This window comes from Ranitomeya imitator, chromosome 5 (genome assembly GCF_032444005.1).
Source record: "Ranitomeya imitator isolate aRanImi1 chromosome 5, aRanImi1.pri, whole genome shotgun sequence".
Classification (NCBI taxonomy): domain Eukaryota; kingdom Metazoa; phylum Chordata; class Amphibia; order Anura; family Dendrobatidae; genus Ranitomeya; species Ranitomeya imitator.
In genome coordinates this window covers 106146688-106171343 of record NC_091286.1, presented here as the reverse complement: position 1 = coordinate 106171343, position 24656 = coordinate 106146688, and the positions used below count along the sequence as shown (strand labels likewise).

General features: G+C 41.2%; 1 protein-coding gene across 2 annotated transcripts in view; it reads right to left on the bottom strand.

Moving 5' to 3' along the window:
* Nucleotides 1–24656, bottom strand: part of ACTN2 (actinin alpha 2) — a 113207-nt gene that overhangs the window by 5483 nt on the left and 83068 nt on the right. For both annotated transcript variants that reach the window (XM_069769006.1, XM_069769008.1), the window contains 13 exons: nucleotides 24477–24562; nucleotides 20591–20683; nucleotides 18952–19182; nucleotides 18681–18828; nucleotides 15860–16010; nucleotides 13682–13790; nucleotides 10406–10546; nucleotides 10095–10277; nucleotides 8183–8317; nucleotides 7815–7994; nucleotides 7564–7710; nucleotides 3818–3883; nucleotides 1317–1475 (listed from right to left, as the gene is read on the bottom strand). In XM_069769006.1, coding sequence (XP_069625107.1) covers nucleotides 1317–1475; nucleotides 3818–3883; nucleotides 7564–7710; nucleotides 7815–7994; nucleotides 8183–8317; nucleotides 10095–10277; nucleotides 10406–10546; nucleotides 13682–13790; nucleotides 15860–16010; nucleotides 18681–18828; nucleotides 18952–19182; nucleotides 20591–20683; nucleotides 24477–24562 — 1829 coding nt within the window. The remainder of the gene's footprint in view (nucleotides 1–1316; nucleotides 1476–3817; nucleotides 3884–7563; nucleotides 7711–7814; nucleotides 7995–8182; nucleotides 8318–10094; nucleotides 10278–10405; nucleotides 10547–13681; nucleotides 13791–15859; nucleotides 16011–18680; nucleotides 18829–18951; nucleotides 19183–20590; nucleotides 20684–24476; nucleotides 24563–24656) is intronic.

The following is a 24656-nucleotide window of genomic DNA, read 5'->3' as shown; positions in this document are numbered from 1 at the left end:
TCCAGTATATAATTATAAGCGCCATAGTGGATGTTGCCTAAAAATGCTCCCATAACGTTATCTGGATAGTAAGGCCATTTTGGCTTCAGCCGCTACACACTGCAAACATAATATACGGTACTGTGCTGGGCCACATAATACCACCATACAGCTGAATAACACTACTGTACAATGTAGCCCCCCGCCATTGTTTTGTCACTATGTTCCCCCGTAGCCACAGCTCTGTACATAGGGCACGACCTATAATACTGACCGCTCGCTCGCTTCTTCTGTTCCCAGCACCATTCTGCTTCTCTCCTGTACTTCATGACCACAGTTCTGAATAGCTGCCTCCCATGGCCTCCTCCGTGTGGACCGAAATTCGCTTTATCAATTCAAAGTGTCTCAGAACAAGGTTCTCACATTGAGAAAGTGACTACTAGTCCCCACCGAGCGCGCTGATCAGAGCCGAAGTCTCAAGGCAACATTCAGTAAGTGTTTTAAAGGGAATCTGTCATTGGGTTTTTTCCCCCAGCATGTAGGGACAGAGACCCTGACCCAAGCAGTGTGTCACTTTTTGGGCTGCTTGCTGTAGTTTTGATAAAAATCATTGTTTTATCAGTAGGAGATTATCACTAGAGCTCTAGAAAAACTGCTGCCAGGTAGTGCAACCCCTTTGATTTTCATCTTTCTGCCTATGCACAGCGTACACATATAGCTATCAATCGATTGCGCTTTATACAGAGCTCAGCTGTTAGAGAAGTAGATAGAACAGTGATTTTATCAACATTGTAGCTGGAATATGGTCTCTGTCCCTACATCATGCTGCTCTTAGATGGGGTAGCAAAAACCTGGTGACAGATTCCCTTTAATACATGCGCTGTACACATAATACTATGGCAGATTTTATTTTTAAAGGTAGATTTAAAAATAAAATCACCAGAGTTCTGCTTTAAAATTTGTGGTGGTCACAAGCCTGAGGTGTCAGATCCCTTGTGGCTCCCTCTTCAGCATGGGTGGGCGGATGCAGATGGCAGCCTTGCGTCCAACCTACACAGGTTACACCACCAAAGATCGCCCTGTGGCAGTGCTAGCTCGCAGCGCAGTGCCGGTGAATGGCGTCACATTGTGACCCGCGGGATGCTGTGATAAGCAAGCTGCAAAGGTCTCATGCTGGGCCATTATTTGTCACAATCGCAGTATCTTTTCGGTTGCAATGCAATTACAGTATATTCACATGCGTTACATTGCAATGTAGCAGTGGCACAGAGTGATCTTCGGTCATGCAATCTCTGTCCATTGCCTAATCAGACAAATAAAACCAATAAGTCACCAACCTTATCAGCAGCCAGGATTCTGAACGCAGCAACAACCTGTTCTGCAGAATCAGTTTCAGCCGTCTCTCTTGTCATAAAGTCAATAAATGACTGAAAAGACACTGTTCCCGAACTATTGGGATCAACCAGAACCATGATCCGAGCGAACTCTGCCTCACCCTAAAAGAAATCAGAGATGACAAAATATTACCAACTATGGCTGACTATATACAAAGACATGATGTAGGGCAGTGTTCCCCCAACTCCGGTCCTCAAGAGCCACCAACAGGTCCTGTTTCCAGGATTTCCTTAGTATTGCACAGGTGATAATTGCATCATCTGCACAGGCATTAATTCCATCACCTGTGCAATACTCCTGAAAACATGACCTGTTGGTGGCTCTTGAGGACCGGAGTTGGGGAACACTGATAGAGCTACATTGTTTCACATTGTTCACCATTTTCCTAACCACTTTAGGCCCTGGTCTGTAGCAGTATGTTGTGTCTGCTCCTATGAACAGTCGTATACATACAGTGTACTAGTGCAGAGATGTTCTGGCCACACCACCACTTGTGGGCGTCATCTGTGTTACACAGCCGACATCTCCTTCTAACGGCTGGGACTGGAAAGAACTAGAGCACTGGGAATGGAGCGAGAATGTCTCCCAATCCAGAGGGATTGCAAACTTTCCTTCTTAGATCAGAAAACCTCTTTAAAATTGTGATAAAATGTATTAAAAGGCGATCAAAACATTGTATCAACCGAAAAATGTTATCAATAAAAACTTCAGCTCAGGGAGGAAAAAAAATAACCTCTCGTCCAGCCTCAAATACCGAAAAATGAAAACATTACAGGTCTTGGAAAATGGCGACGAAAGCACATCATTTTGACAAATCATTGATTTTTTTTTCACCACTTAAATAAAAAGAAGCTAAACATGTTTGGTATATGTGCACTCGTACTGACCTGGAGAATCATATTGCTAGGTCAGTTTTACCATATAGTAAAAATGGTAAATAATAATAATAATAATAAAAAGTAAAATTGTGCTTTTCTTGCAATTTCACTACACTTTTTTTTTTTTTTACCATTTTCCAATACACCATGTGGATGAATAAATGGTGTCATTCAAAAGTGCAACTTATCCGGCAAAAAGCGAGCCCTCATAGAGCTATATGACTATGACTGGAAAAATAAAACATTATGGCTCTTAAGGGAAGGAAAAAAGGAAAAATGATCAAGAGCTTATTTTTTTCTCCATTTTTTTTTTATTATGGTGATAAATTATGCTTTTCAGTGACATAAGAAAGCTCCAGTTATCATATAAGGGCTCATACTCACTTGCGTGAAATACGTCCGAGTCTCGCATGGTAACACCCGCCTCAGCCGCCGACACTTGGGAGCGGAGCGTGCAGCTCCATGTATTGCTATGCGGCCGCACGCTCCGCTCTGGAGTGCCGGTGCCAGATCTTGGTTTTAACATGCGAGACTCGGCCGTATTTCATGCAAATGAGTATAAGCCCTTAGAGAGGGTCCCAGTATAATGTTTTAAAGGGGTCGACACATTAATATATATGAATATATGGCATTTATTAAAAAGATTTCAATTATAAAATGTAATGTTTTGCTACAGAATACGCAATGTATACATCTGAGTGTGTAGGGAGATCATAGGTTCCTGGTAAAAACTAAACATAGTGTCACGGGTCTACCGCGACAGAGGATATTTCACGTACTCCTGCACTGGTTAGAAGCACTTCTTCATATTAAACAGTACGGGGTTTGCCTTGCTAGCAGTGCAAGGGTTAATCTGTTCAGTTGAGAGCTCCTAGAAGCTTTCCTGCTTTGATGCTCTTAGCTGTTCAGTGTTGGCCACTCTCCCTCTGCTATATTTACTCACCTCTGGCAATCAGGGATTGCCAATGTTAGTTCATACTATCTGGTTCTGAAGTTGAAGGAATTGGTTGTTTGAGGAGACATTTGAAGTGTTGTTCAGAAGACTGTTGCTTGTAGTTTTGTGTGTGTGCACATTCCCATCCTCTCCTATTTTGTTTCTCCTTCCTTTACACTCTGCTGTTCCACATTGTTGTTTGTGAGTGCGTACTTGTATGATTGGTATTTTAATTTCTCTCTATCCTTCTTCTTTGTCTGGTTGACATACTCTTATACACTACTACTCCCCACTTCCCTGGGTGGGGGACAGATCAGGGCTAATATAGGAGCATAGCAAGGCACGTGGCCCTGGCGTCTTCATCATCGGAGTAATCCGGGGAGAAGGGATAGCTAGGGTGCCCACTAGCTTGAGGGATAGGGAAGGAGCCACTAGCCCCAAGGTATCCAGCTACCGAGCCATGACACATAGACTATTTGTAATTGCAGTAAACTACCGTATATTGCACTGTGAATAAATGCATCTTCATTTTTGGTGTAATACCTTAAATGATAGTAGTAATCTAATGTATCCATGAACCGTTGTTATCACCATTTATACATTTGCTAAAAAATAAATACCCATTACCTACCAGATCATAACCCATTGAAATGAGACAAGCTCGGAAGTCCTCATGATCCATCATCCCCTTTTTTCTCTGTTGAGAGGTATATGAAGTCAGTGGTTGCATAATTTGTCATAAATATTCCAAAATGCAATTTCTAGCTTTCAGAGAAGTAGATACAACATATGATATGGTAAACATACTACCCAGGCCCATTTTCCTCACAAGAGGAGCGGGCAACACTCCACCTGGTTCTACAACATATGATATGTAGTAAACCAGAAAGCGCATGAGTTATTACAGTGATAAATAGATATTCAGGTTAGAAATGTTGTGGATATCATCCGCGCTGCTGTGAAAAATGAACGTCCAGGCGTATTGGAGATGAAGGATGGTGGTTTTCAGGAGGAAGAAGTCCTAGTGACTTTGAAACACATTGAGAAAAAAACATCATCCTTCATATCCAATACGCCTGGACATTAATTTTTCACAGCAGCGCGGATGATATCCACAAATCTTCTAAACTGAATATCCTGAGTCGGTCACCAGTTTGACCAGTGGATCTGCGGCAGCTTGGCAACACTAGGTGAGTGCAAGCTCATTGTATATCTCAAAATGTCCATCGGATAAGACCCTATTGCGCTTTTTTTTTCCCTGCAGTATCCTTGGTAGTAATAAATAGATGGCTCAAATTGTAATTAACAATAGATACATTTTACTATAGGAAAGCAAGCAGCAGGGATTTGACTAAAAGGGGCTGTAAAAATAAAAAAAAATGTTAACGGTATCAAGATAAAAGACGGTGGTGCTATCCAGCTCCCTCCTTATTAGCTAGAGAAGGCAGTGCCAAGGTCAAGTTCAGGTGCAGTGGGCTGCTAGGGGCAGTATGGGAGGCAGTAGCAGGCTGAATTGAGTTCCCTGATGGCCATTCCTGTAATGTCTGGAGCCGAGGGCTTGGGCCAGGTACCAAGGAGCGGGCCTGATCTTCTGACATGACAAGGTCGGTGGACTTGAAATTACGTTGGGGGGCAGGTGGCTGGTCCTGGTTGCACTGCTGAATTGGACTGGAAATCCCGAAGGCTGATTGAGTCAGTGGGCTTGGGGGTAGACAACGGGTGGCAGGTACTGTACTAAGGAAGGAAGAAATGTGAGATGCAGTGCCCTATCCCACATGTCACCACCTGATGAACTTGAACTGGCTATGGCTAGTAAACGTTTGCTTGTTGTAAAGAACTGGTGTTCCCTGAATTGTGTGTGTTGGCTCTTGAGGATGGAGGTCTGGAGACAGAGGGCCTACCAGTGAGTGTGATGGAAGCCACACCTGAGAGCACACTGGGACTGGGACACTGTTTGTCTGTAAAGTGCCAGAGCGTAACCGGACAGCAGCTCGGCCATGACTACCGCTCTAAAGCACTCTACACTGTTTCAGGCAGGCACCCTCTTGCATGCTTCACTAGCACGTAAAAAAGGAGGGCTTATCTGTATATTACAGTTTAATAGCCCTCCTATTTGTAATTTGTGAGAACATCTGAGCGTCTGCTGCTGTTCAGGAAGACTTGTGCCACGCTATATTTCAAGGATCGCTACTAATGGGTGTAAGTAATAGATCTGATGAAACAACCCCTGTAATATAAGCTAGGAAAAAGAACAATGTGTTATCTAAGAAATAAAAAGTATGCCATAATTATAATGGAGTATGGCTAGGGCATGTGTCCTGAGCGCTCTCTGAGAGGCACGAGCGGCCATAACGTGAGGCTAGCCGTTCTATGTAATGGGGCAGTGTGAGTAACTTATTGTTTGCATCTGATGGCTCAGACCTTTTACATAAGCTGCATTGATAGAGGTCTAAGACCTGGAATATGCTCCCGGTGTGGCTGGAGGACAGTAGTAGGAATGTTGTAACTAACAGTTCTCTTCAATGTTTGCATTTAATTCAATTCAATGTTCTGACCGTATGTTTCTTCTCCTATCAGGCAGACCTAAAATAGGTAGGTTAAAAAAGGCTGTTACTCAACCTCACCAGTTCCAGTGCTGCCTCTCCGCTGCTGCTCTCATTTTTTTTTTTTACAGGATAGAGAACACGTCAAGGCTGCAGCCAATCACTGAGCTCAGCGGGTCTGCCTATGTATCTGGCACAAATAGTTGAGCTCAGATATTGGCTTCATGCCATCGCTACAGCCTGGAACCAAAGATTGGAGCAGTAGCGGAGAGGCAGCGCTGGACCTGGTAGAGGGTAAGTAGTAGTTCTTTCTATGATTTTGACCTAGAATGGCATCATGGGCTGAAGAAAGTTATGGCTGGAAATTCCCTTTAAACTACCAAAATCTGGACAACTTGTAGGGTGGTAAGCAGGAGGATTTACTGGACTCTTTGCTTAACACACGCCTGCTGCAATGTTCAAGATGAGACATATACCAGACTGGCATGCTGTCATATTGTTTATTTAGCAGCTTTGTAGAAGGTCAATAAAGAATAATAATATAATAATAATAATAATTTTTATTTATATAGCGCCAACATATTCCGCAGCGCTTTACAAATTATAGAGGGGACTTGTACAGACAATAGACATTACAGCATAACAGAAATCACAGTTCAAAACAGATACCAGGAGGAGTGAGGGCCCTGCTCGCAAGCTTACAAACTATGAGGAAAAGGGGAGACACGAGAGGTGGATGGTAACAATTGCTTTAGTTATTCGGACCAGCTATAGTGTAAGGCTCAGGTGTTCATGTAAAGCTGCATGAACCAGTTATCTGCCTAAGTATGTAGCAGTACAGACACAGAGGGCTAATACTGCATAAAGTGTATGAGAACATGATGCGAGGAACCTTCTTTTTTTTTTTTTATTATAAATAGGCCACACAGGGATCGTTAGGTTAATGCATTGAGGCGGTAGGCCAGTCTGAACAAATGAGTTTTTAGGGTACGCTTAAAACTGTGGGGATTGGGGATTAATCGTATTAACCTAGGTAGTGCAGTCCAAAGAATTTTATAATGTGTGCGAATATAAGTGAAATAATGAGAGTAGCGCAAAATGATTCACAGGACCATGGTCCAACGGCCACATCAGTAGTCGGCGGCTGACAGAACCTACAAACCTCCTGATTAGTAGACCTGGCGTGACATAATTCGTGTTGGATCCACTAATCGGAGGTATCAAGGATGCCAGCAGGTAGGATCAGATTTACAGGGCTCTGGTCTGGTGGTTACAGATGACCAACGCGGCTGCTGAACCAAAACCCTAGGAATAATTGATCATCTCTAGAAATAACCTATCTTTATCTTTCTTGACGTTGGCAGCTGGAATATAGTCTTCACTTCGAACTTTTCTCCATTGTGTGCAATTGGAGCTTGATGAAAAATAACCTTGACATAATAGTATCTCCTCATGGATTGTTGGTCTATAAATATCACTAAACACAATGTGCACAGCTTTACTGCACCACGCCTAAAATAGCCGGCCATGATAGGATTTCTCCTGGTGTCACAGTGATAAGGCCGCGTTCTGCAGCACAACAGATGGAGGGAACATATTCGGTTCTTGCTCTACATTACCGGGGAGGCTTGTTGTCACTGACACTTGCCATGCATTATATAGGGGATATATTCATATTCACAAGTCACATTGTTTCTTGGAAAATATCCACTAAAAACCATAAAAATAACATGGAACTGTGAAGGACCTGTCCAAAGATCAATGTCTACTTTTCAGGTCACTATCGACTTCAAACCATTTTGCTTATAATTTCTGCTATAAATATCAATAATACCTTGTCGAAGTGACTGAATGAAGAGCGGAACTCATTAATCTGCTCCTGCGTAATGCCCTTTGCGTCCCGCGTCAGCATCTGGGTTTCAATTTCATTGATTGTTCTTGCGATTGTCGTTAGCAGAAGCTCCCATCCCACGCGGACGTGCTGCATGGGAGAAAAAATGGCCGGTCAAGTTCTGATAAAAAAAGGACATACCAAATAATTAGATTAAAACAAATCAAATGAGGACCTGAACCTTTTTGACATACCTCCATGGTGTAGTTAGTGTGCTTGTTATCAAAGATAAGCGACTCCTGTATGATCTGGTGATCGCCTTCCAGTTTGTCGATGTTCAGCTTGTAGTTGATGATGTTCTGTTCTTGCTGCTTCAAGTTGTTCATCTGATCTTCAAGCGTTATACTCAGATCGACAGAGCTGCGAGCGATTTCCTGCACAACACCGATATCATTACATAACAAGAATATTCCAGATTGCCATATAATCCACCATAGTATATAAGCCCTTTATAATATTCTGGTTACATTTCACCTTAGAAACATCTCAATTCCAGGAAAGAGTTTGATACATCAGAGTTTATTATCTGAATTCCATGTACAAGTCCATTCTTTTTCCTTACCTCCATCTTGTTCTGAATCCATGGTCCTATGACGTTTGCCTGAGCAGCAAACTGGCGGCGCAGACGTTCATTGCCTTGTTGACGCGCCAGTTCTTCTTGTAAAGACGTGTCTCTAGCAGGTACCAGTCTTTTCACCTTCATGGAAATATTAGATTCATTATATCAGAATCAATTATATTTACTATTTCAGATCAAGAACTAGATGAGCTAAGATAAAAAAAACTTTACGTATGTGGACCGGGGCCCCATTAATTGAGTGAGTTGCCCTAAATAAATCCCATTGGAGTGGTGCTAAACCGGTCCTACTAAAACATGCTGGTGGCCTGTTAAGCACTTATCCTAAATAGACGAGTTTTAAAGGATACCTGCTAATAGGGACCTTTGTCATTTTTATTTGCCTTGTGTAAAGAGCACTAACCCTATAAAAAGGGACAATAAAACAGAGTTCCTACAGGGTTTTGTTCTCCTTTAAGAAAGCAATAGACACTAATTTGATTGCTCCTCAAAACCAGGTGGCTCTTCTGTGAAAAAGAGCATTCAAAAGGGCATATCTAATGGGGGTTTGACTATGCCATTTGTTAGAAGCATCCATTGTCCTCTATGTTTATGTAGTGGTCATCACTGCCTCTTCTAAAAAATGCACACAATAATCCTGTAAAAATTCATATAGATGACATAAGACGCAAATAATAGATAAACAGATCTTATAGACAGGCATTAAAGGGAATCTGTCAGCAAGTGTTTGCTATTCAATCTGAGAGCAGCATGATATAGAAGCAGAGACCACGATACCAGCGATGTGTCACTTACAGGGCTGCTTGCTGAAGTTTTTATAAAATCAGTGTTTTATCAGCAGAAGATTATTACTAAAGGACTAGTCCTGCTCTGTGTAACCACACCCCCACAACTGATTAGCAGCTTTCTGCCTATGCACAATGTATACAGGAAGCTGCAAATCGGTGCAGTGGGTGAGGTTATACAGAGCTCAGCATTCAGAGAACTGATAGATCTGCAGCAGAAAAAAAATGTGATTTTATCAAAACTGTACCATGCAGCCGAGTAAATAGCACATCGCTGGAATCAGGGTCTCAGCCCCTACATCATGCTGCTCTCAGATTACATAGCACCATCCTTGTGACAGATTCCTTTAAATGCTAATTTTTTTCCCAAACCTTTTTTTTTTTTATAAAAAGTTAAAATACATAGATTTATATAAGTACATAAATGGTCCATACTAAAAATATGGTCCAAATATTTTCCATGTAAAACTACCTCCAAAGATAAGGGGGCATTCCCTTCAGTTCCATTCTTTGGAATATCTTTCCACAAGGCTTTTTACGGTTTCAGCCAAACAAAGTCACATTTTATAATCTTCTGCACTCTTAACATAATTTCAGTGCCCCAAATGGAGCCCTCTAAGCCACGTCCAGGGATGACCCAGGGCCAGTTCTAAAAAACCCAGGAATGTTCACTTTTGGGTTTGGTTTTCCCGATCATCCCAGACAAATCATGGCTGTTGGCAAATAAAATACCTAGATAAATTCCTCATGGTTTTTCTGCAGTCATTCAGTCGGAACCTTATATCGATGACTTCCAGGAATAAAACATCTGTCTTGGTCGTGTGAAGGGCTCACTGGTGAATGGCTGGCTACAGTATCGGAGAGGTGTAGTCGTTTGAGGACCTGTGTGTCCACCACATGACCAGGACAGGTTTTATTCCACGGCGGTAACCAGTAAATATTCGTATCGAATGACGGCAACCAGGGATCTTGAAAACCATGAAAAATTGATTAAGTAAATTTAAGGTATAATAGAAAATGGTGTTCAAAGATGAATATAGATGTTGGGAATAATCTGTGTGTTGGGGAAGCAGCAGATCATAGGATTGTCTAATCGTTAGTCTCTGATTTACCTTTTCCCACTTGGTGCGGAGTTCTTCCAGGGTAATATAGCTGTATGGATTCGCCGAGGATACTCTAATGTTATAGCTCTGAATGACTTTCTCCACCTCGTTCTGGATGCCTATAATTGCTTGTCTTTCACTATCTGCTTCCGGCAGTGTGGCTTTAAATTGATCGTGGGCAGTAATTAACTTCTGAAAAATAAAAGACAGTAAATTTAGTCTATTTTACCTCAACACCCGTTATATAGAGCAATAACTGTAGGCTGAAAAGGAAGAACTAGACTATGACTGGTTACCCAACGATAAAGGGGAGTGCTCACCTGAATTTCCTCCACGCTGTGGACAATAAACATGTCCTGCAGGTCCTCCATGGCTCCCTCCATCCAGATATTGAAAGGAGCGGCCCTCTTGATAAACTCTAGGTGAAGATGATCGACAGTTTCTAAGAGTTTCTCTGTGCGCTTTATAGAGAAAAAGAAAGTCTAGAATAAGCACTATTTAAAGAGTACGCCATCTATGCAAAGGACATTGTTATCACATATACGTCCCCTAATCCAGCTCCATAATGGTATACAGGATGGTAAGACTTCTCTAACTATGTCCCTCTCCGAAATGTGGCATGTTAAGGAAAAAACAATGCTCTAAAGTAGCGCACACTATCTGCGAAGAGTCATGTGGGTGTTTCTGGTCTTTTGTGGATTGCTGTATCCACCCACAAGTCAGGAGACATCATTAAAAGCCACCTCCAGCAGTAACCTGGGCACGTACATGATGTTAAGGATGGAAAACCTCTCTTCACTGTACATGCCATGGATGCCACTGGAGGTGGCTCATAATAATGTATCCAGGTCTGTGGGACAAAAAGGAAGTAAGGAGGGGAGACATGAAACAGCACGACTCCTAAAAAGATGAGCACCACCCACATGACTGTTCACAGGTTGTGTTTAGGAGCTATGGATGTTTCTTATAAGAGAAAGTTTTGCTGCATTTCAAAAAAAAAATTGTAGGTAGGGGAGATTAGACTTAAAAATGTTGTTTAGGCTCCTTGAAGGGAATGTCTGGGACTTAAAAAAAAAGTGTCTTAGCACTAACAGGCAGATAGTTGCTACCTACCTGCCTGTTGTGCCCGCCACCGTTCACAGCCACCACAACGGTCACAAACTTCCATTGACATCACATCATCAGAGTGGCAATTTGTCTTCCTGTTGACAGGATAGCACTAATGGTGTCTTGCTGATTGACAGCTAGCTCTTCGATGCCTAATTGGGGGAAGCCAGCTGTCAATCAGCATGACCCATGTCGTGCCACCCTGTCAACAGGAAGAGAAGCTGCTGCTCTGCCAACAGGAAGCAGCTGAATCTCTGTCAGGAGCAGTCAATGACCGAGTCCTGGATATTCCCTTTAAGTGTGAGATAAAAGGTAGAATGAGATAACATACATTTCCTCTTGTTGTACCATTACTGTGATTTGTAGCTTGTGATGTGGCGTCATGAGAAACCTCACATATCACTACCCATTCAGTCTCTCTAGTGAGGTCACATCTAAGGTAACAGGTCATTTAACTCTTAAAGAAACATTAAATGTAAAGTCAGCAGCTAATAAAAGAAAATGTTACTAATAATGCTCACTCACATGTGTGTGAATGTTTCTTACGGTTCTCAGAAAAAGATGAGATAGTCATATCATACCATGGTCAATGGGACAGAGATAATTCTGCACCCCTAGCAATAATCCTAATGAGGAACATGAAAGTGTCTCTAGTCAGCCTATGCTTAGCCTATAATGGCTTCTCTCCGACAATAGATAATAGAACTGTGCAGAAACACCAAGACAAGGGTGCCCATATATCAGACACTCGTGCAGCCATGAACTTTCTCCTCTGACTACTTCATACACATGATTTCATGGCCGCGCATTCATGTGTTCTCGATGGGGTGCAGGAAGCCTCCTCTGGCAGCAGCTGATACTCTCAGAGAATAAAAAATGGGCATTTCTCTGGGATGCCCTCAAACACTGATGATCGCAGTTTACTATAATGTGTGTGGGGGGCTTTGGGGTTTCTCTAAAGTCACAGAAATTGCTCCAACTTATTTGTATTTTGTAAGAAGAACGACATAATTTAAGTGAAGGCAAATCATGGCACAGTGGTAGTCTAGGGCGGTGCCATGAGGGCCTCTAGTCCACAAACCAAGCAACATCAAAGGGGGTCCCGTAAACAACTTGTATCCCCTATTCACAGAGAAGATGTTCACCTAATGAAGGCAGGAAGAAGCCAAAACGCATTGTGTATTTTTTAGTAAATGTTTTTATTTTTATAGTAGGTTCTCTGCTTACCATTTGTATGACTTTCCAATGTTATCACCTCAGGAGCGTCTATCACCTGGCTGTGGTTCCTTGAAGGAAATTCCTGCAGCACCTCAGGTCGACTGCACCCATTTGGTACGATTCTCACACATGTTATATGCAGTTGTGCCCCACATTACACAACGTTATAGGTGACAACTTTTCCCTTTTTTTCCACAATAGTTTTAATTTTGTTACGCTCATTGCGTATCTCTCTCTCTTTCCCTCAAGGGTACTCCATTTTCCGCAAAGGAAAGATGATAAAAGTGTTATTACTGGAGGTCCAACGATCCTGAGAATGAAGGGGACCCAAATCCCCTGAGTGAGCAGAGTGTAAGTGGGCACATTCAACCACTGCCCTATTCACTTTCTTTAGGAGTGGTAATTGCACCTGCGCACTACTACTGTATTCACACAGGGGACTTTGGGCTCCCTATGACTGGTGGAGGTCTGAGCAATCACACTTTTAATGCTTATCCTTTGAACAAGTGAAATATGGTGTCTAGTGGACAACCTCTTTAACAAATAAGCTTTTGGGGTATTAACAGAAGAGCCATAAAATTAATATGGGGCACTAACCCTCCTGTCCCAAATAATAACCAGGCACTCTCACCTCTCTCCTGTAGAACATTATAGATATGAAAATGTAGGTGAATCCTCCTACACCTAAACTAAAGCAAAACTTGTCCTTGACTACGAGCGCTATAACAAATGTTCCTTAATATCATGGAATAATTGAACAGATCCTCTCCGTTTGTTTTACACTTTCAAAAAGTAAAAAGCAGAATATTTATATATGTTAACATACGCCACAACACCATATTGATTTCAATAATTACTCTAGATTTATGACATATTTTCCTTTATTATTACCAGGACATAAATCTTGTCCATCAGGAAACTGATTTGAAAAGCTAATGATAGGAAATATATGAGGGCAGAGCTTCTATTCACTGGGGGTGCTGTATTTCGGACTCTGCTCCAGGGTGTAATTTATGAGCTGTATTCATTAATGTTTTCCTATTCTAGCGATGAAAGGCTTGACGGCTATAAGAACTGTGCCCTCCTTTGTCAACCCTTATTTTGATTTGCAGGCCTATAAATTTCCATGATTCCTTTAGTCCTTTGTGTATACATTTTGGGGTAAAGTTATGAGAATGAAGCAAATAAACTTCTATTCAAATTTTCCTTTATCAGAATTCTTAAACTAGCATATATTATGCAAGAAAAACCTTGGCTATTACATGACGTACCTCAAGAGCTTCCCTCCTTTTCTGAGTTAATGTTCCCAGTCTGTCCCATTGGTCACAAATCTTTTGACACCTCTCATTAACTCTGGCTGCATCAAAATAGTCCAGCTCACTGGGTGGCGAAAAGAACAAGAACATTATTGTGCTCCAAAACTATGCCAAAACAATAGATGTGACGCCTGTGTTTGATTGTCTTCCTGGCAACGTAATATTTAGGTATCCCACGTCATGGACATCAGTTTAAAGGTAGGTGAAGCTTACCATTAAAAACAGTGATTTCCATTCGCTTTATAAACATTATTAGTTAAATGCCATTTCATGCTGTGTCAAAAGAAGCTCTACCATCAAAGTTTTTATCTTCTTAATATATTGCAGTCATCATATTATATGACACTGTGTACTTACAATTGCTCATTTTGACTTTCTACCCAGATAATTCTTTTTTCTCTGCTTAGAAACAGGAAGCCTCTGGTCCCTGTATTTATCATTCCCCTCTTCAACCCCTGCCCAAATGCTCCGCTCCTCCTCCTGTCATAGACTTTTGCGGTGACTTATGTTTTGTGCAGAGAACATTGACCTCCTGTTTCTACAAATAATCTAGAAGGATTCATCTACCCAGTGTTTAATCATGTGATGTCATGGACCTAATGGAAAAGAATTAACTGGGTAGAGGGGCAAAATGAGCACTTGTAAGTACACAGTGCGATATAATATGATGATTGCAATATATTAAGAGGAAAAATTTTTGATGGGTTTGTGTCTTTAACCAGGCATATTGAAAGGAGTCAGCTGTGTGGCTCTCTACATCTCTACATCTCTCTAATTGGGAGAGACTTCCTGCTACTGTCAGACCAGCTGTGCTAACTAGGCGACATCCTGCTCCTGACTCCTGAGAAATTCCAGGATAGTCCATGAATATTGGGCCCTTTTATGTCCTGTCCGTAAAAAATTAAAAGTGGCCGTGATTATTTTGAAGCTGGAGAAATTTATACTGATTATTTTGACTGTAGTTAGCATTATTTTACAGTTTACAGAGAAATATAGTCTGCAGACACGTACCACTGATCATAATGTAAGCCCCCCCGCTCAGACAACAGAAATATAGCGGGGGTCCCATGTCCACATAGGCCTGGCACATTCATTTATGCTAGGAATATGAGGGGTCAAGTTGAGGTCAGGGCATTTACTGTTACTATGTGTAAAAGCAGTCAGATCTGGTTCTGACTGGCTTTTTGCCCGCCTAAAATTTGTTGGATGATTGGTTGTCAATCAGTTGCTGGGCAGATTTTGTTATGATATATACCTAAGCGCCGGCGTTGGAGACTCAGTTCGCCGGCGCCTGAAGAAAAGACCCATCCCCTGCAGACTGTGAGCCCTCGTGGGCAGGGTCCTCCCTCCTTATGTACCCGTGTGCCTGTTATCTGCTCATGTTTAATGTATTTGTCTATATTTGCCTCGTATTCACATGTAAAGCGCCATAGAATAAATGGCGCTATAAAAATGTATAATAATAATAATAATAAATAATAATAATAATAATGTTCAGACAAATATATGATTAGTCAGTGTGCTATCCGTGTGTGGAACAGACTGCAGGTGGACAGCACACAGATGAGTGCACGAGGACCCAATATTTCCACAATTGTCCAAATTTGAGGGTCTATAAAAATGTGGTGTATAAATAGGGCAGAAATATTTGTAATTATAAGGACAAGGGTGTAGTTAGAGGAGGTACAGAGGTATGAGGTGACCCTAAGCTCTGTTGCCTAAGGTGGACCAAAGGCCCTAGTTCAGGTTTTACCCAAGGGATTCTAGTCATACCACTGAATGGAATGGCTTTTCAAATGACGATCTAGGATTTCCCTCAATTTATAAAAAAAAACCAAAGGAACTTATAAAAACAGTAGTAGAAAAACAACTCGGCAGCTGCTGAAAATGATTCTATGAAGTGGCGTAATAAAACCAAATGGCCGTCGTTGAGTCATTTGTATCAATTGGAGCATTCTGAGTAAGGACTAAATTTAGCCATTAAAAGAAGAGGGTTCTGAAAAGCCCAAGATAATATTCTTACCAAACTATGCTAGGAATTCTTTTACACAGTACCTATGACACTACTGAATGCCACGGAAATAGTTTTATCAGCTAAATGTCAGCAGCTGTGAGTCTGTGAGTGGAACATACTTCAGCTCCTGGGCGATGGCAGCAATCTGCTCCACTCGGTCTTGGCGGGAGGCCAGTTCGCTCTCAAAAGCCTCATGTTTCCTCAATAGCGCGCGCACTTCTGTCAGAGATGAACTCTCATAGTCTTTTTGAGTTAGCATTTGCTCCTTTCCTGGAAATATGAATGAAAAGAAGCAATAAAAGGAGAAGTGAACAAAATGTTGTTGCACAGCTGAGGTCGTGTATAGAGGCTGTATGGCTTCCCAGTTCGGAGCTGCACAACCACTGTTTGCTGCGGTATAGGCTCAGTTGGCTTTTGTATAGAGATTTTCTCAATATACTTCCATATTGTGGAACTTGATAAAGCATGCCACGACAGAGAAAGGTATCCATTAGGCTAGAGCTACTCGATGACTTTGGCCACGACACCTGTCGCATGGCTAAAGTTCGCTATGTGTCGCTGCTACATAACATGTCATGTCACAATACAGGTGAATGGGGTCGCATTGTGAACCCGAGGGTACTGCGACTCTGAGAAGCAAGAAACAAAAATTCCAATGTGAACTTTGGTCGCATGACAGGTCTCACGTCTAAAGTTGGGGTGTAGCCCTAGCCTAGAATGTCGGAGTCCTCTAAGGATCATAACCAGTGTAGCACATGAGTGACTAGGTAAGACTGTTTAGAATGTGATCCTTACATTGGAGCCCAGGTAACTAAACAATAAAATACTTACATTTTGTGTCAATAAATGACAATCGCCGTATGAATATGAGGTTAAAGAAAAGACGATTGTCTTCACAGAAACAGCTCCATGCCAGCCATAGACACTTATTAGAGTCTAAAGGCTCATTCAGACCTGTGTTTTGTGTACAAGTTCTATCTGTGGATTTCCCAAGTAGAACTCATATTTATTATAGTTTATGGGGCAGGTCACATCTCCATGCATTTTGGCAAACTGAGTGGTCAGCACAAAATCATGGTGACATATCCAATTTTGATCTGAGTCTCAGATCAGTTTCAGCAATGCAAGACTATGGGTTCGTGATAAAAATTGGACAGCACTCAGATGCCACCTGCGTGCTGTCCATTTTTCACACTGATAGGACAAGCTTGAGAACCCCCATCAATCTTTTTACTTCATGTGAGAATAAATTATCAAACTGATGGTAAAATCTGAGACTGACTAAACTGTGATGAAAATTGGACCGTTTTTGGCATACATGAAAAATCACTGATGTCTGAATGACGACTAACTAGATTCAGAATCTAAGAAAAAATAAGCTGTGACTGCAGAAACATTGCAGGTTGTGGAGGATGGTATAAGATGGCTGTAACTAGAGAGCAGTCATATGTATCCCTAAACCTTTCTTTCGAAGGGACAGAGAGCCCTTGCACACAAAATTTTAACAAGTTTAGACATTTTCGTACAACAAATGTGAGCACGTAGAGCATAGGCCAGGGTGGTAATGCAGATGCTGTCTCCCGAATTCCCTGTTTGATATCTGAAGGTGCCAAAACCCCCGACTTGAGACTTTTTTGTGCAAAAAAATGTGAGCAACAAATTTATCAGTGTTTTTTTAACTACATTTAATGCACCAATTTTAGTACCTATTGTGACAGTCACATAGTACATAGTATATGTGTGGTGTAGTGTGCAGGCAATACGGTAGTGCTTTCTCTTTCTTTTTTCTCATACTCAACTTTTACTACCGGCTTTTTGCATCTCCCCCCTACCATATTTACTATAGTTGTGCGCCTGATCCTCAAATTATAGGGACATATGTGTCACTGCGCATAGTGCGGTCAGTGATGTAAAACCAGAGTGTTTTTGCCTCCAGCACGCTATGTGCTGAGAGGGTTAATAGGAACCTATGCTATGGGCTGGTTTTAGTGGACCTCCATAGAGCAGGAGGGAGGGGGTCCACCGTATCTCCACCTGGCAGGACCTGTGTAATATCAAGGTCATGTGATCATCACTTGGGGTGTTAAATACCTGGCCATGAGAGTCAGTGGGTGTCATGTCTTGGGAGAGCAGGAACTCCCAGTTAGCTCCCGGAGGAGCTAAGGACTCTGCGGGTTAACTACAGGTTGAAACCTGCAGAGAAAGGACTGATACTTTATTTGTTTTGTTTTCCGTTAAGCCAGGAAGGCTCTGCTTTTGTTTTTCTGAACCCTGCCTCAGTGTATGCTGACGTTAGTAAACCAGCAGGTGTTTCAGCACCAAACTGTTCCAGTGTCTACCTGAAGAAGCAGCGAAGTGTGTCGACCCCTCACACTAGTATATACTAAAACCTACTGCTTTGAAGAATAACATAATAATGATTGCTTTTCTATGTAAAAGTAGCAAACATATGGCACATTGTTGCCATTTTTAAAAAGCCATGTAATAAAAAACATTTTTGTTCCAACCTTAATTTTTAATGCCGGACATTTGAACACAGGTCTCTTGCTCTTTTCTAACATTGATAAGTGAACTAGATACTAGATATGTTTAAAAAAATTGTGCTGGTGTAAATTGTGCCCAATTTATGAACGAGGTGCCACACTTGATAAACATGAAGTGAGGACACCAAAGATTTGGTGCAAATTATGACAACGTGGCCCAAATATATTTTTCTCCTCTAACTAACAAAAAATTGATTCTACTTGACTAAAAAGTATTTTTCACTCCATATTGTGTCCATGCATTGCAGCTTTACGGTAGTCTGGGAAAGAAAACTACCAGTGACCACAGTGTTCGCTGTGGTAGGGGAAGACAAGGGACAACCAAAGTACGGTAGTTATACAGATTACATCAGTCCACTCCTCATATCTTCTAACAAATTTCTACATCAGTCCTTACCAGAGGACCATGCTTCGTGTGTAGATGCCTTTTGCCTGAATTTCTCAGCCAGATGGTCAAGTCTTTGAAGCCTTCTCAGTTCGTTAAGTAGCCATTCTTCATACCCCTTCTCTCCCTGCTCCAATCTCTGCCAAGCATTTGCTATATCCTGCAAAAGAAACAGGGGAATATATAAGACATACAACATACCTATACATATATATCCTGATTTACTGGATGGAAATTGAGTACTTTGGAACAATGTCTTTATAATATGCCCAGCTCCACTTACTGAAACCATTTTGCCTTCAGATGGCATAAATGCAGGTCTATTGCTTATTCGCAACTTGGTCTGTAAAGTATTGAAGTTTATCTCCAGCTGACATTTCTCCTGCACTCTGGGAGGTTTGTGCTTGCGCCGGTAATCTCGGAAATCGTCCAGTTTTTTCATCATGGCTTGCACACTCTTCTCAGGGGTGCGGTTTTCCAGCCATGGTATTGTGCGTCTGATCCATTCCAAAAGCTGATTTATGTGAAGTGAGGAAATAAATCAGTAAACACCCAAACAAATAAATTCAATACTCAAAGGCACTTATTATTTTTTAAACGTCACCCCTTCCCCTAATTCCAGTATCTAAGGAAAGAAGAATACTGGGTGCTCCATAGTGCAGATATCCATATGAAATTAGTGGTGATGGTAAAACCATGAAATGTGAACTGTGATGTGCTACCACCTTTGACAATCCTGTTTCATGGCAGAAGATAGGCATAATAAAACAAGTTATATGTTTTAGCACTGGAGAAGAGACTTCCTCAGGCTTCCAAATCACACTCCTCTACCTCACAGTCTGATGGACAAGTCTGGGTTTGTTGAATGCCAGGAAAATTTTACCTTCTTGATCTCATTGTGTCATCTGGGAAGTTTAGTAGAGGAGGGACAATGCTATGAGTTTGTTTCTCTGGGATGGCCAAGGCCTTTTAGCTTTAGTAAAGGAAGGTCCTTATACTTCAGCATAAAAATACATTTTGGCCAATGATAAGCTTCCTACTTTGTGGGAACAGTTTGATTTGAGGAAGAACCTTTGCTCTTCCCATATGACAAAGCTCAAGTGCACAAAGCAAGGTTCATAAAGGCTTGGTTGGGGGACTTTGGTGTGCTAGAACCTGACTGGCCGCACGGAACCAAGCTCAGCCCCGCAGCGTTCATTAGGAAGAAATAGGCCCGGCAAATGTATCCAGGGGGCCAGAGCTAAGAACAGAGAGAGAGAAAGAATACAGAGACAGCAGTGTAGAAATAGTGGGACTGCAGCTACTGAACAGAAGAAGGCTGAGCCATTTGAGAAAGAGTGCACCAAGATGTGGCAGGTTTTTGCGTAGGCCGCCATTCTCAGAACCGGGGCGAAACGGCAGAGAATGCCCCCACATAGGCAGAAATACTGGACATTGAGGACACTGTGGAACCGTATAGTACGGACAGTCCCGAACGCAGGCTAAGCGACAGGCAAGGGTCAGAGACACCGAAGTCCGATGCTGTAACAATGTGTGCCCTGGATGACAAGTTGCTGAGTAAAGGCGTTGAAGTCGTAGTGAAACTGGACTGTGACTTTTTATTCTTGGATCGTCTGCAGAAGTAACTGACCCGTGCCGAGAAGGCCCTGATGGCGTAGAGAAGCAGCACCTAGGTACTTTTTGAGGGAAGGGGTCCAGGGATTGATACAGGGATTACTGTCAGCCATGTCTGCCTCCCTGGCTCCCCCCGACTCCCACATGTGCATGAACCCTTACTCTAATGGGCCTAGTGCATAGTAGACTAATGGATCTAGCTACTATAATGTGTGATAAAATTGTAGATAGAGAAGGTGGACAACCCTAGAAATGCAGACGTGGACTGATTTTTCTCAAATATGGATTATAAAAAATGGTAATATTACCTCACTTGCCAATCTTTCATACTCTTCCATCATTTTCTCATTTTCTTGATTCACAGCTAGCACTTTGCAAATGCGATTAGCCGCTGTTTCCGCCTGTAAAGATTTCATTCTTATTAGATTAGTAGTCATAAGATTGTACAATGGCTGTTCAAGTCTAATAGATCTTTTATTTACGGTCACTGATATTTTACTTTCCAAATGAATCCAGTTATATTTGTGTGCACATCAGGTCAGGCAGCAAATCCTAAATTCCCATGCAAGCAAATAATTCATGGTTCAAATTAAAATCCTTCTAGAAGGTGGACATGGTTCAGACAGGATTATGTTTTATTTGAAATCACAGCTAAGAGTAAAGGCTATGGACATCTTTCAAATGGAAAAGAGAATTATACATATATTAGTGGTTACCTTTAGTTAACAGAATTGCACTAACTTTCAGTCTACAATCTTTATTCCTTCATTCATTTTCAGACCTCCTGATATGCAGTTTGCAGCCTGATTTAATATTTCTGGGATTGTCTCAGAGTAATTTAATGTGGATGTGAGGACTATGTGTATCCACTGTGCTTCTGTCATCTTTAGCTCATGTATCCTGCTCTAATACAGTATATCCTTTCTCTACCTTTTTTTTTTCCACAGCTCGATTTCTCTGCACTCTCTGAGACTTCCAATACTTTCCCTCTTATTCCACATCTTGGAGCCTGGCCCTGCTGCTATCGCTAATGCTGAGAGAAGGGAGGGGAAAGAACAGAGACAGATGGCAGAATCAGTGAGCTCAGATGGATTTGTAACATTCTTGATAGCACTCAGATTGATAAAGACTTACCTTTAGGCCGGGGTCACACTAGCGTATTGCATCCGATGCGAGAACATCGAATGTGATATGCTAATGACCCTCGGCTCCTGCTCTGCTGCGAGCAGGAGCCGAGCGTCATGCATCTGTGCTCCGAGCCGCTCGCAGAGAGCGGATCGGAGCACAGCTGCGGAGGAGGCGGAGAAACTAATTTCTCCATCTCCTCCATTGCGTTTAACGCTCATCACTCGGATGATATCAGCTATCTCATTATGGTATGTACACATGGTGCAGATAAAGACATCACAATGACATGCCAATTTTACCACAGATTTGCTCACAATAGAGCAGTTGACACTGCAAACTGCTGAAAAAATCTGGGGTAAAATAGATTGTGGATAAATCTGCGCACAGTGGCCATTATATATTAATTAATTCACACTATAAAAACACCTGAAGCCCACAAAAACAAGGTTTTTCAGAACTCTTTCAATTGGAAAAGTGAAGAGAAAACGTGGGCTTGTTCTTTTAGGAGTTGAGCGGAGTTGTAAACTACCGTAATTTATTAAGCAGAAAGAAAGAAAATTAGGCAATTTTTGGCCCAATTAGTGCTGGTGTGGATTTCTTTATTAATTGCACACTGTATTTTTGTGAAAAAGCTGAGTTTTTTATGCATTTGTTTTGGAACATTTTTACAACTGGAAGTAAGCTGGTTTTTTAATAAATTTGGTTGAAATCACTACAACTATGTTTTAGCTTTGACTGGTATAAGAAATTCCAGTTTGTTATTCTCACTTGCTCAAACCATCATTTTTACAGATTTAACAGGGACCCATTACAGTCTTTGGGCATGTTCACATGTCTAGGTTTTTTACAGACCAATGGTCTGCATCCAGTAGAAAAGGGGCATACCTGTATTAGATACATTTGATAAATCAAACTGTCCCATTTGAAAGAATGGGCTCATCAAAAAATACACAACACTCTCAATCTATGTGATCCATGTTTCACTGAGCAGTTGATAGAGAACGCTTTGACAATGTACGGTATTTTATTTTTATGTGAGAACAACGCATGATCAATGGATGGTAACAAACTGACACAGGCCAAAATGGATCAAGCACACTGAAAAAAAAGTCTGATTTTTCTTATGGGGAAAAAAAAACAGCTGCTGGATGATACCTTAATGTGGGCCGATATTTCTGTTCTGTGTGAATATGGTTTAATTTCACATAAATTGTACACCAGTTTAAGCATGGCATATTAAAAAAGAAAGTTTGGTGTAGTCCTCTCCTAATAAACACAGGGGACTTATAGCTATGTCTCTAATGTCTCCCATTGGAAATTATACAAAGGGCCCAATATTTTGTGGTGTTTTGCATCATAACAGACATGATCTGTCTTCAGAGGTGTAACAATTGCATACGCAGTTACTGCAACCATGATTGGGCCCGGAAAGAGAGGCATCACCTATGGAGAAGCAGTACTGTCTTGATTCTTTCATACACAGTGCTAAAAGTCAACACAACGCCGGGCAGACCAGTGAAAAAATGACTCTTGAGTTAAAAGTGGCGCAGCTTTGTGCCCATCTTAAAATAAACACCTATAGAAAAAGGCTACACACAAAAAAAAAACATACTAAAACCAATATTTTATTTAAGCAAATAAAAACAAAACAAAAAATTGGTAGTAGGACAACAATGACAAATACAGGTGAGGACCAAATGAAAAGAAAAAAAAAAATTCTGGACGAAGCATTTCATTGCAAAACGCGCGTCGGGTGTGGTGGACGCCTGGACCCCTTTCATTTGAACCGGTAATGATTTTTTAAAACCTTCTATCTCTCACATGCATCTTATATAGACTTGATTGATTACGCAGGACCCCTGCCGGCCTTTATATGTATTTGTATGCCCAAATTGTTACTGCAGACATAGGCTTACTGGATTAGTGTGTTCCTGTCATATTGAATATATTCTCCTGTATTATATACAGCATTATGCTGATTTATACTATGTTCGTATGTGAGTAGTTAATTTAAAATCATTATCTGGCATAGTCTACTTTATGCTTGATTGTTTATATATTATTGTCTCCAGGCGTTTCCACCTCTTTTTTTCTGTTCATTTGGTCCTCACCTGTATTTTTCATTGTTGTCCTACTACCAATTTTTGGGTTTTGTTTTTATTTGCTTAAATAAAATATTGGTTTTACTATGGTTACTTTTGCGTGTAGCCTTTTTCTATAGGTGTTTATATTGACTTAATGGCTCTCATATAGGATATATAGGTGTTTTTTGTTAAAACCATACCCATTGGTGTGTGTACTTGAACTGAGCAGCTGAAAGTATGAAGGTTGCCTAAGTCATCCAATGTCTAATTCATCCAGTACTCATGCTGGTGGAGGAAGTTGAGGGCAGTGAGCTGGATTTTTTTGGGGTACGAGACAAAATTTGCTCAGAGTCCTATCACACCCTAGTTTTGCTAGTTTCTGGGGGTACGTTCCAAAATTTGCCCAGAGTCCCATCACACCCTAGTTTTGCTAGTTCCTGTTATTATAATTTGCTTCAATTTAATTGAATAAAATATTATGGTGACAGATCCGATTTTACAGAATGTGCTATTTTCTGTTCACCCTAAAGTAAATGTTCAATATTTCACTTATAATGTAAAGTTTTTGTGTTGATGTCAAGTACAAGCAACAAGAAGAAGGGGAGCAATCATTACACAAACATGCCTAAAGATACATAATAGGCCTTTTTGGGATCTATGAACTGAGGAAGTCTCACACAATTGTGAAGGTTGTAATTATATAAAATATGGTAGACAGTGGTGTAACTTGAAACTCATTTGCCCCAAAACAAAATCTCCACCAGAGCCCCTAATTATAATGGATCTGTAATTGTATTGGTCTTTTAATAGCGGCCAAAAGGACCATTTGAGCCCCTTAAGCTCCAGGGCCCAGGTATGACCGCACCCCTGAACCTATTATAGTTGAGCCTCTAATGGTAGAACACTTTTGTATTATTGACATATCATATAACCAAGCAGGGTCTCCTCTTCTTGTCGTGATGTAGCAACAGATCCAATATACCTGTTCTGCTCCAGCAAATGCATGGTAAAAACATGATACGTAGGTCATGAGGGCTCTCTCATCAGGTTTTGGTGTGTTCACAATATCTGAAAGGATGCAGGAGAAAAATTATAAATTATCACAATGTCATAGATAAATTTCAAATCCCTACCAAAAATCCACAGACACAATGTAATGTTG